Source organism: Mugil cephalus, chromosome 11, assembly GCF_022458985.1.
Source record: "Mugil cephalus isolate CIBA_MC_2020 chromosome 11, CIBA_Mcephalus_1.1, whole genome shotgun sequence".
NCBI lineage: Eukaryota > Metazoa > Chordata > Actinopteri > Mugiliformes > Mugilidae > Mugil > Mugil cephalus.
The window spans coordinates 2684838-2697541 of NC_061780.1; the positions used below are offsets into that span (position 1 = coordinate 2684838).

Here is a 12704-nt window from a genome sequence, read left to right on the forward strand (position 1 = left end):
GACAAGTTGCTAAAACTTCAAAAATCCCTCTAAAACAAAGAAGATACATTCTCTGTGAGCTGAAATGGCGCATTTTCCCAGCATAATTTGTTACTTTAAGGTCACAACAACGAGCTTGCACACCATTAAGTAAGGTACACATTAAAGCTCTATGCAAAACCATACTTAAAAACAATGTCTTATGCATCCTTTAAAAGGATGTACTTCAGGCAATAGAAATTAAAACCATTGACATGCCTTTTTTTTTGTAAATGATTATAACTTTGGTATATGCTTAACACCAAGAAGTTTGTGTCTCTGGATTGTTTGTGTTTTCATTGTCTTCAACATATTGCAGGTACGATGCCAAACAAGCACATCTCCAGAAGATGTAGTAGACAGTAGAGTAATTACCATAATCATGATTATTTTTCTTTGCATTTTAATTAGCCTTATGAAGCTCAGTTAAGCTCTTCAGTGAGAGAGCCTATTCAGTAAACAGCTGTCCACCTGTCCTCTGATTCATGGGAAAAGACTGCGGAGCCTGTTCACGCAGAGGTACCATCGCCCAATCAGGGTTGGTGAGGGGGTGTCAGACAAGGCCCCTGCAGCCTGCAAGGGGCCCTACGTATGAAGGGCGATTAGTGCCACATAGCAGCAGGCAAACAAGAAGGACATCAAGGTATGCAAATAGGTTGCTTATCTAATGAAGAAACAGATTTGAAACAGATAGTTTGTGCGTGTGTAGGTTGTGCAGATTAAACGTACTTGTGTGTTTGAACAATCAAACTGCTAGATCTTAAGAAAATATCTGTTTTGTGTGTCTTTTTCTTTTTAGTACACTTTAATTAATTTTATTAATGTTTCACAATGTTTACAGCTTTCAAAACACTAGAATATGTTATGAACACGTGTGACTATATAATAATCTATAATAATAATCGAATATAATAAAATACATAATATAATGATAATATAATAATATATATCTCTCTCTCTATATATATACATACATAACATCCAAGCTGTATGCTCCATCAAATGCCCCAAAGTGATATGTACAACATTACCCTCTAGTGGTCATAGTAATACTGACAGGTGCAAAGGAGGAGGTGAAGTGATGCTGTTAATGAGGTCAGGGTGGAGGAATGGGTGGACAAAGCACTTCCCTCTGCATTTGAGGGCGCTGTTCTTTGCACCACACAGTCAGTATTGTTTTGTTTTGTCTTTTAATCATGACATCCAAAACTGTAATACTGACAGTCTTTAACCTCAATGGTTTCCTTTTTTTTTTTTTTTTAACCCACTAGCAACAGTATTTCCCTTAACCTGACAAGTTGCTTTTAGAGCCTACTCTTGGAGATCTCATACAGACTTCTGTGTAGAAATATATGACATTGATAAGTATTTTTGTAAACTGACAAATCAATTTGTTGGGGGGGGGGGGTGATAGACCATACAGGACTGTGCATATAATTTATAATTTTTATGATTTTATGGTAGGAGTTTATAATTTATTGTACACTGTTTATTTCTCTTATTTATTTATTTTTTTTGTATATAGCTGCTGGGAGTCATCTCAAAGAGATCAATAAAGTTGAATCTATGTCTAAGTCTATAGTAAGTAGTGTATCATCCACACTCTCTATGCTCAGAATGAATTCCACTCAATTATAATAGTGACCACCTTTAACAAAAAGAGCGCACATTAGTTGTTTTTGACAATGTTGCTACTCCTTATTCCTCAGGGGCTTTAATCACCTCTTGCATACAGACCTTGAAACTAAACATATCTTAGGACACCAGCTTTGTTTCACTCCCAAAAGCGAAACATTTTAAATTACACTGAGATAGAGAAATCCCATCTGGATTAAAGGCATTAACCCCTACTGCAATGATTGCTACACAGTCATTAAGTCTTCAAGACAAAGAAAAAATCAACACCAATGACTGGCCTTCATCATAGTAAGCAGATACTTGATTGCACTGTTTCTATTCTTTATTCAATAAAATGACCAATTTATAAAGTGGGCTAAATATTACTCTTCGGACTCTTCTTTTTATTTTCATTTGATTGGAAGGTGATCATCACCTTGATGTCATTAATATATTTAGCACTTTTGATTCAACCTTGATTAAAATACAGTAAATACACTTAATATGGATATTGAACGAGACATGACATGCTTTTTAGGCAATTTATTTTGTCACAAAAAAACAATAATACATATGAAAAGAATTTTGTTTCGTTACATTTATGCAGAACGTAGATGTCATATATTATGAAGTCTGTTCAGGGCCAATCTAAACATTTCGTTTAGTTTACTCAAAGGTTCAACATACAAATAATATAAAGGTAAATAACTAAAACCAACTAACTAATCATACCAAAAAAAAAAGGTTTAATATAAGATGTAACCCATCCTTTAATTTTCTTTTAGGCTGATTTAGAATGCAGTGGTCTGGCATTGCAGGTTTGTCTTTGGTTTAAATTGGATATTAAATTCAAATTCTCTAACCACGTCTTGGTTTATGGGACATTTAAAAAGCACGTTTCAACAAACTGACCTATCATTTCCCAATGCAGTCCATTTCCCAGCTCTGTAGCACAGAATAATGTAGCTGTAGATAGAGCTCTAGTGGTTGAAGTTGTGCAAGACAAGACAAGACAAAGGGGATTTTAAAATGTTGTTTGGATAAAACACACAATTTGACAGTTGACGTGAAAAAAAAAAAATATCGGTACGTTTTATTTTTAAAAAACCTACAAGGTCTCAGGCCCTAGGATATTAAATCTCGGAGTGTGTGTGCGTGAGTCAGTCTTCCCTTGGGTGTGTCGAGCAGCTGAGCTTCTCCGACTCCTCTGTCTTCACAACGGTCAGCTGGTTGTCATGGCTCGGCTCCTCGCCAGGCACCTGAGGTGGAAAACAGATGAATGAGGTAGCTAAATTTCTAGAGTTTCATTATATCATTTGATCTCAAACACCCTTCTGTTTTCCAAAATAAATGCAATTTCATCGTCACCTTTCAAGGTGAACATCTGTAGTTTCTTTTTTTTGTCATTTATTTCAATTCTAAATGTCAATGTACTCGCTTTTCTGAAGTGCTGCAGGTACTGTCTTTGGTGCACCACTATAGTATTGATTAAAAAGATTAAATGATTAAAGATGAAACTGGAGTTCACTAAAAGCTGTACTGAATTATTTGATGCTATTTATGTATCAGGGGATGGAGAATAAAATAAATATAAAAAAGAACGACATAAGTAAGGGTTATTCAGATATTTATAATGTATGTAGACATTTATCTTTAACCTGTTAACTGAAGATCATACTCTATGCCATTCCTTCATTTCCTTCACGACTTTCTTTGTATAATATATTACAAAAAAAAGAGGCACAAATCTGCGTGTATTTAAAGAATTCAAATACTGTGCATAGTAACAGACATGTCGCTGAATCCACTGGGGTTAAAAACTAAAAGACGTCATTACAAATGGAAAAGGCCTGACATCATCCAGGAGAGATCCAGGAGGAACCCTCCACCTGCTGGTCATCTCTGTGAGGAGGTCAATTTGCGCCACCTGGTGTACAGACAGCAGCACTGCCTCATCTGACGGAGGCCAGCAACGTCACAGTCAGTGACGTCTCAGTGCTAGTGCAACATCACCATCTCCTGGCTGAACATTAAATACTGCACCCTGGTTTCGGGTAGTATTCAATCTTTGTGCTCTTTTTCATCAAAGATTTATTATCTAGAACTTTAAAGTCCACATGCAGTATTTTTTACTGTGTGTCTAGGCACTAGATGAATAAAAGCTCAACAATCTCTTTTCATCAAACTCACCTCCCAGTAGATGCTGTCCTCAAAGCATTCGGTGTCACGAGGAGCACCAAAGACAGGCAGTTTCAAAATGAAACCTAAACGTAAGACAAGCGATTATTCACACATACAGTGGCTGTGAAGTAAGAATCTGAATTTTGACAGATACATTAGTTGTTTTAGTAAATTTAATTTATGAGCCACAACATGGTACCATCAGTGGATAGGTGTTTGACTTAATTTAATGTGAAATGCACAAAGTTTAATTGTTTATACACACATAACCACATTGATACCATAAGTTGGTTGTATAGTGATGTGATAATGCACAGTAATGGGTTAGCTAACGAGAAAATCTGATGCACAGTTAAGAACGTCTTGGAAGACAGAAAGAAAGTGCAGCTGAGCGAGTCTACGTAAAAATCATCCATTTTTCTCGCTTGATTTTTTTTCTGCAGCTACAAAGTCAGTTGATAAGTAAAAGTTTAAATTATTCAGTATTTCACTGTGTGGACATGCCTCACCTTTTCAGTTATTGAGATTACATACAGTGAATGTTGCATTTTCAACGGACCATGCTTCATTTTCACTTTTTAGGACACTCTGTCATTTCATAATGGGCTGAGGAAAAGGTGACACTTACCAACAATGAGCCCTCCCAGCAAGGCAATGCCTAGGGTGATAGCAAGGGAAGCTGCCTGAATACCAGCCTGGAAATGCAAATCTCTTTCTTCTCTCTCCACTTCAGGGTACACATTGATCAAACTGAAATACACACAGGGAAAACATGGAGTCAGTTCCCATTTAGCACAGCTCTGTTTCTCTCTCTTTGTAACTAGTTTGAAATATAAGGACATATCAGGATCAGGATGCAACAATAAAAAATAATACCATTGAATTCATTCATTCAGTGCAGGTACTTACACACTGTTTGTACTGAAGGAAGAATGTGTGAGAATCCTAATGCAAGCTAAAACACACCTAGTTGTCATAAACAAACTGCTTCAGAATTTGGTCTCTCAGGTGACAACAGTCATGTTATGTCTTGTTGTAGTTACGTCACCTTCTCACTACAGAGCCAGGTATTATTTATAATCTCTATTGGCGGTGAGTAATTTAAAATTAGTGAGAACCTAGACATGGGATGTCTGGGGTGGCATTGCGTAAAAGTGAAATATTTACCCTTCTCCATAAACATTTCGGGATACCACAGCAGTAGTGACCACTCCTACAATCGCCCCCAGGATACCAGGCATGCCGTGCAGATTGTGAACTCCACAGGTGTCCTGGATCTTTAGCTTTTCCTCCAGGATGGGCTAGTGTGGGAAGAGAAGAGACAAGATATGATGACTACATCTGTGTCACAAATAATTTAATGTACTCAAACTTTCGAAGTTCACCAAAGTCAAGAGGGTTAACTATTAATAATAAAACAAAAAAAACTTACTGAGAGGTACTTGAATCCCAAAACAGAGATGATGCCAGCCAGGAAACCAACGATCATGGAGCCGTAAGGTGTCAGCATCATTTCACCTGCTGTTCCTGCTGCGACTCCACCGGCCAGAGCAGCATTTTGAATGTGAACCTAAAAGGTAGACATTTTATATGATCATAGAGGCTTTAATGTTCTATTAATACTTTTATGATAATGTTTCTATAAAAACACATGACTCCTGTACTCATAGTGCAACAATTACTTATATTTCAGAAAGGGTTACTGCAGGGCTATAAATACAGGACATTTCTTTATCTCTTGAAAACTATTCAAAAATTTACCTCTTGTGAAATAACCACAATGCCATTCTTGATTGTGCAAAATATAGTTTGAGAGCTAGACCACACCCTGTATCATTCTATTTCCCATGTTTACCTGTAAAAGGTGTGTTCTTACCCTCTTTATCCCTCCCCATAATCTCCCTTCCAGCTTTCATTATAGGAACCAGGGGACAAAGATTCAAAGCTTCCAAACTGCCTCCTACCCTGGGTCTCACTCCCTGGGTTCCTGTGCCATCAACTATCTACAAATTCTTCATCTCATCCCCCTCAACACAAGAATTCCCAACTCTCAACCCAACTCATCTCACGCTTTAGTCAGATGTATGTATCTATGACAGATACATTCTTATCCCTCTATCCATTTCCATCAAGTCCTCTCTTGACTCATCAATCAAGACGTGGTCTTTAAAACCTTTATATTGATGTGCAGAAAATAAAAGGATGGAGACTTGTTTAAGGTTTCTGGGTGATCCTGAAACCCTTTGAGCTGTTCAGGTGTGGCCACAAACCACAAAAAAGAAACCAAATACATGTTGATGCATACACATTTGTGCATGCATACAGTGTTGGTGGGAGGTTTTGAACAAGTTCTGCCAGCACATCAGTTTTAAATATGAAATAATGATTTGAGGAAACAAAAATGTGTTCATATTCTATATGATATTTTTAGTTCACATTATTTTCTTTACAGTTCAACATCAGATGTTTTTGCAAACATTTCATTTCCATTTATTAATTTGAGTCATAAAAATGCATGTATCGACACGTTTGTTTGCAAATGTGTGCACATGACCAGATGAGACGCTCTGATTTGAGCAGCAGGAACTTCAGAACAATGAGTCTGTGTAACATTCTGCTTTCACACCACGTGGCAGGTGGAATGAGCTCAAGACAAGCCGATTCCTTCAGGTGATTAGTCTGTCTTTATTATCAACATGCCATCTTCACTGCCTTTAACAAGTTTCTGTGCTGACTTCCCTCTTACGTTTGATTATTATCAGTGCAAGAATGTTCTTTGATATCATCTACTGTCGATAGATGATCTTGACAGGCAGTGAGAAGCCATGTGACCAAATTGTTTGGAGGGGCGAGGTGATAAATTTGTCAGCTTTTATCTCTGGAGTATCTTTGTCATGTGTTTTAAACCCTGATAAGCTTAGACCCAGATAAATGTTACAAAATCCTTTCTATATCGTCTCTCTTTACTTCTGCAGATGTGAACCCAATTCACGAATCATGAGTCCTCACCATGTCCAGTTTGCCATCATGAGCTGTGAGTGCAGACAAGGCGTAAGTTGACACCGTGCAAGCTGCCAGGGAGTAGTAGGTGTTCAGGGCTGTGCGGTGCTGGGCGTCACCGTGTTCTGTGATGGCGGAGTTGAAGCTGGGCCAGAACATCCACAAGTAGATGGTACCTACATGGAGCAATAGCAAGCACAAAATGTAAACTGTGCCTCACTATGGAGTTAAATTGAATACTACTAAAACTCCAGCTTTGTGGATGCTCACCAATCATAGCAAACAGGTCAGAATGATAGACTGAGCTGTTCTTGTGTTTGCTCTTGTGCAGGTTGGGTCGGTACAAGATTCGGGTCACCATCAGGCCAAAGTAGGCTCCAAATGTGTGGATGGTCATGGAGCCTCCAGCATCCCTTGTCTAAAGTTAAAAAAAAATAATTTAAAAAAAGAAGTGGATGAATCATTACAATATTTTGTAGTATGAATATGTTTCTTTATAAAATGATAAAATAGTATATTTGTGACTCACTCCCAGGATGCCCACAAGGATATGTTCATTCACTGCAAACAAGGTGACTTCAAACATTGCCATGACAAGAAGCTGGACAGGGCTAGTTTTACCCAAAACTGCTCCAAATGAAATCAGTACAGAACCAGTGCAGAAATCAGCATTGATCATGCTGGAAAAGAAGAAAGAAAAACAGAGACGAAGAACATATGTTAATACTGTGAACTGTGCAGAGCATGGACAACATGGACATGGTTTTTGGAAAAATGCTTAAGACAATTAGTATTGTTATTGATGCTATATAAATAAAAGTGATTGAATTGACCAAAACGTAAAGATAATGGGAGATCTCGTCATGCATCACTATGGACTTTCCCATGTGCACAAGCAATTGTACATATTTGCTTAGAAGCGTAAGTGAATAACAAAGTAGTAGTATACATATTTTGCATATTCTGTCTGATGCTGTGTGCATTCATATGTACATGTTTATCACATACCTCAACACCCCAATTTCAACCTTCCCATGATGTAAACCGTGTAAGAAACCCTGCATCAGTGTTGCCCACTGCAATGCAAAGGCCGCTATCAGGAAGTTGAACCCCACACTGCTGAAACCATAGCGCTGCAGGAAGGTCATGAGGAAACCAAAACCGATAAAGATCATCACGTGCACATCCTGGAAACCTGCCATAATGAAAAAAAACACAAGGTAAAATTAAGTAGTGCAAGAGGATGGGTACTCAGTGTTAGTTAACATTAACACGTTTCTTTGCAGATGACACTGAACTCTCTCCTTGTTGCTCATAGTGCCTGCTTTATTTCATCAAAACTAGTGTATGTTTCCCAAAATTCACAACACTATATTGTAAGAACTTTGGGGATTTTCTCCTGTTTTATTAATTTAACAACTTTTTAAAATAATTGTGTGCAAATTGCAAAACATTCTATGAGCAAAACTGAAAAGAACAACATATCCTCATAACTATAAAGACTAAAGATTTTACTAAAACTGTAAAGTTTATTTTTGCTTTTCCTTTAGGAGGGTTGGTGGAGGGCTGGAGTGACACTCTGCTACAACACTAGGCTGAATTTATTATAATTATTTCATGTATTATATTGTTATAATTATGATAAGTAACAATTGTTTTTTAACAGAAACCTTATTAAAGATTAAAAACAAATGATGAAAGTGATATAAAACATTTTTTGTTTTGAACCCAGGGAAACTAACATAGAGGAGACAGAAGCTCAGAGAAGATGCCACTTAGATTGGCATCCAATATTCTCCTCACCAGCCTCCATGAACAAAACTGTTCAATCACTGCCAACAACTGTGTCACTTGAGGGCTTTGTCCTTCAAAACAGTCTTTCTCTTTGAACGAGTGGTTACATAAGCGTTCATTAACTGGGACATCAGGTTCACTTGTGACTCAGCCTGTGTGACACTGCGACTCTTCTGAGGAGGTCTTCCATATGAATATTCATACTTCTTTACTATAGTTTAAAAACTTTTTCATCACTCTTTGTTCAGAATTTGACTGGTCTACTTTTTTTTCTAGTTTTCTGCTATATTACAAAAAAGGCATTTTGGATTTCGAACTTTCTCAATCCTTGTGTTTCTTCATACTCATTATTGGTTCACAATTTTTGAGCACTGTTTTCTATTTATTTATTTATTTTTAATCATCATTTGTCCCAATATGCCATACAAAATATCAGCCTTGGGTACTGTTTCCATGGTAACTGTAAAGTGGCATGGCCACGCAGAGGTGTTGCCAGCGTCCCTGCAGGCATTTTGGCCTAGATAGATGCAATTCCCAGTGGCACAAGAGGACACCGTACAATCAAAGCAAGAACAGGCTGTTTGGGCAGAATCCGAGTCTAACTGTAATCAGATTTATGCTGCATAAGAACAATTACAAATTTATTTGTGGTGTCAGGAAACTTTAAAATGATCATATTACCCTGTTGCCTCATTACTACGTTTTTACGTTTGTACTGTGTGGAGATGTTACAACTATGATCAGATAGAAACTGTTTCGCAATTATGAGCACTTAAAAAGAATTTTTCTTTTTCCCCAAGGGGTGGGATCAAACTTGTGACCTTTCAGACACACACAGCCGCTTTCATCACTTGACTCCTTTGTCCACCCTTAGGCAATTTATTGCATAAGACAGAACCTTGTGAGAAATATTTTCAGTTGTCATTTCACAGGAACATATAGAACAGTCAACACATGCGACCATGCATAGTGTATTTACAATGAACAAACTTGTCTGTTGATTGTACATTTTTTTCTGCATCTGAGTTAAGGAGGACGATGGAGGTTGTGTATACAGATCCATGAAACATGACGGTGAACTTGTGTTTCAGCTACTATGACGGTGAAGGTGTCAGGTTAAAGATTATCTGACGCCATAAAAGTCAACGGGACTTTACTAATTGCCCTTATTTTTCAGTCTCAGACAGTCAGTACAGACACCAGCAGCCATTTGTTCAAAAACTTAGAACCACCGTCCTTCGTGTTTGGATCTGGTGGATGTGCAAATAATGACTCTTTTGTCAGAGTAGGGTGACAATGTTGTCTCACAACATCTTAGGAAGAGGGCTTGAGTCGATAGTTGGTTAAGAGCAATGCTGACTGAAACACAAGCAACCCCAAGACGTGTCCTGTGTGTCCCACATATGGGCCTAATTGAAGGGCAGAGAACACGCTGGTTAAGTTCAACAATGAAAGAGGTGCCACAAATCTTTCCACTAACGAATCATAGAAAATCAAGACTGAGTAGAAACCACAATATATCTGTAAACGTGAAACTACTTTTGCACAGTGGCGCCTTTGAGTGTTTGAAGCTTTGATGAGAACCAGAATTTCATGTTCCAAGGTTCCTAGTATCTTCCACAGCAAGTATTTACATGAAAAGTGGGACAAAATTTTATTCTGAAACGATATAACAGTGTTGGTGTTTGTGTGAATCGGCATATCCCTGGAGGTTAACTCCTCCTGAGGTTAGTTACTTAAAGGTCTCTTTACATTCGTACCATTTCATGCATTGCCCCAGGGCCACGTCACAAAAGAGAGCAAGAGACTGACTATTGGCAGCTGTATCTATCTTGCGAAGGCATGGCCACCAGCCTTAAGTTATGTTAGTTAAGGTTTGTTAAGGTGGAGCTGCGTGATCGGACAAGTGGAAGCAGACGTCTCTGTTAAATCCTTATTAATCCTTTTTTAACGTTTTGGGGGAAACATAATTGCTGTCTGGAGGTGCAGTTGAATGTCCATTAATTTTTTAAGAAATATCTATAATATTTTTTTTAAAACAATGTTGATGTAAAAATGTGAAATTACAAATACTTGAAGAGCAAAAAAATATTCTGGTATTAATTAAAGGAGGTTAATATGCTCAAGCAATCTCCTAAAGCAAAGCGTAAAGTGATACTCATATAGTTGTCTATATATGCTTGAAACCAGCTTTGAGTTTTAAGTTCAATAAGTGTGAACAGATATAAACTTAGTTTTGTAATTGCTATAATGAGCATGAACAGACTGCGATGGCATTTGTTTTTTTCTTCTACACCATCAGTTCATATAAATCAAAAGGTTCTTCCTCCACCAAAGGATCCGCTTTTGTGCAACAGCAGCAGAGTGGAAGCCATGAAATGTTCATTCAAACAGAAAAAGTGTCATCCAGTTAGGAAAAAGAGAGTGGCTTTGATGTTACTATGTAGCTTCCTTTTACACAGAATACACCTTCTACTGCAACCACATGATAAAATAAATATGTTTGGTGCAAACGCGACATAGTTACAAGTGTGTAAATATCACTGAGGGAAGATGATATGGAAGATGAAACTTTGTTAGTAGGTCATGTTTAGTGTGATTAAAAAGAAAAAAAGGTCAAAAATTTGGTTAAATTAGGTACATTCTTAAAAGGAAGCAAACTGCGATCCAGCCACACCCCAAAGCAAGAGGTGATGTTTACAAAGTCACTTACACTTACAGTATTGCTAACCATGGATAGCCATGGATTCAAAATATACAAAATACATACAATATATACATACGATGTCGAATGCATGACATAAAGATCAAGGCAAGTGTAGAATGACATAATGTTGATTGGAGGAAATGTTATAAAACTGAATAAACTGAATTCTCATCCAAGTATTTTACGAGAAATGCGTCCACACTGGTCACTGAGCTGTAACATGTTAAACATGCAGCTTGCAAGACTTGTTATCTAGTATGAGCACCATACAAACCTATCTCTGGAGACTTTCTAGATCTAAATGCTGTCAATTCAGTTTAAAATCTGATCATAAAATAAGCGACCCCTGAACCCTTCTATTACTTCTGACCCTGGGCAAGCATTAAGCACCAAGCATCCACAGCACACTCACTTGGGTAGCGGTAGTAGAATTCATTTTGCATGGGATCATGTTGAGAGCCGTTTCTGTCTGAATTAAATCTTGCCGCGTCTGTGTCATAGTCATACTCCACCAGTGTGCCAAAGAGGATGATGAGGATGATCTCCAGGATGAGGCAGGTGATCGGCAGCTTCAGCCGCATGTTGGTTGAGGAGTCCGTCATGTTTTCTTCTCAGTGAGGTGAGAAGAGACTCAGTGATGCTGATTAAAGATCCTGCACAGAAAGTTGCAAGGTAGCTAGCACTCTCTCACATACACACACACACAAGCGTGCAGAGACGGGAGGCTGGTGTGTGTCTGTGTCTGAGGGTGGAACAACAAGTTCACGGACAAACACAAGAGCTGGTCTTACATGTGTGTTTTTGTTCTGCTTGGTCACACCTACCAGGCCTAATAAGGCGGGGTCAAGGACTGTCAGTCCAACCCCTTTCACACCCTCTCAGCCCACCTTTTAAGGCGGTTTGAAGAGCTGGAGTTGATAGGAGGTAATCCACATCTTTTTAAGAGTAATACTCGTACCTTATTTTAACTTAAGACAATTTTCATATTTGTCAAGTAGCGTGACCATTCGCCCCTCAGTCAGCTAATTTTTTTTAATTCATACTGGCCAGTTAAAGCACTTAAAGATGAATACAGTTCCTACATTTATTACGTACTTTTTTTATCAGAGCTTGAAAAACGTTTAAAGAAATCTACAACTTTCTACCTCTACTCTGTTTTGTTCTCTGTACTGTTAAGTAACAGTAACAGTAAGTCGTAGTAGCACTCAGTAGCACCACGTGGGGTAACTAACCTTTAACCTTTTAACATGGACTAGAGCTAAAAAAGCTACAGCTAATGTCCATATTCATGACAGAGAGTACAGAGGGTGGGGTTTAAATATCAAGTCACACATAATTAAGGAGCATGATTGCTTCTAGTAACAGAGGCCATCACGTGTTGCTAGTT

General features: G+C 38.0%; 1 protein-coding gene across 1 annotated transcript; it reads right to left on the reverse strand.

The window, feature by feature from the left end:
- Positions 1–2163: 2163 nt before the first annotated feature.
- On the reverse strand, positions 2164–12105 carry rhbg (Rh family B glycoprotein). The gene is made up of 10 exons (XM_047599311.1): positions 11730–12105; positions 7825–8011; positions 7346–7496; positions 7087–7234; positions 6826–6992; positions 5249–5386; positions 4984–5117; positions 4445–4566; positions 3826–3899; positions 2164–2894 (listed from the first exon to the last, which is right to left on the reverse strand). The coding sequence occupies exons 1-10, from the start codon at positions 11917–11919 to the stop codon at positions 2796–2798; spliced, it is 1410 nt and encodes a 469-aa protein (XP_047455267.1). The 5' UTR covers positions 11920–12105; the 3' UTR covers positions 2164–2795.
- Positions 12106–12704: the final 599 nt, after the last annotated feature.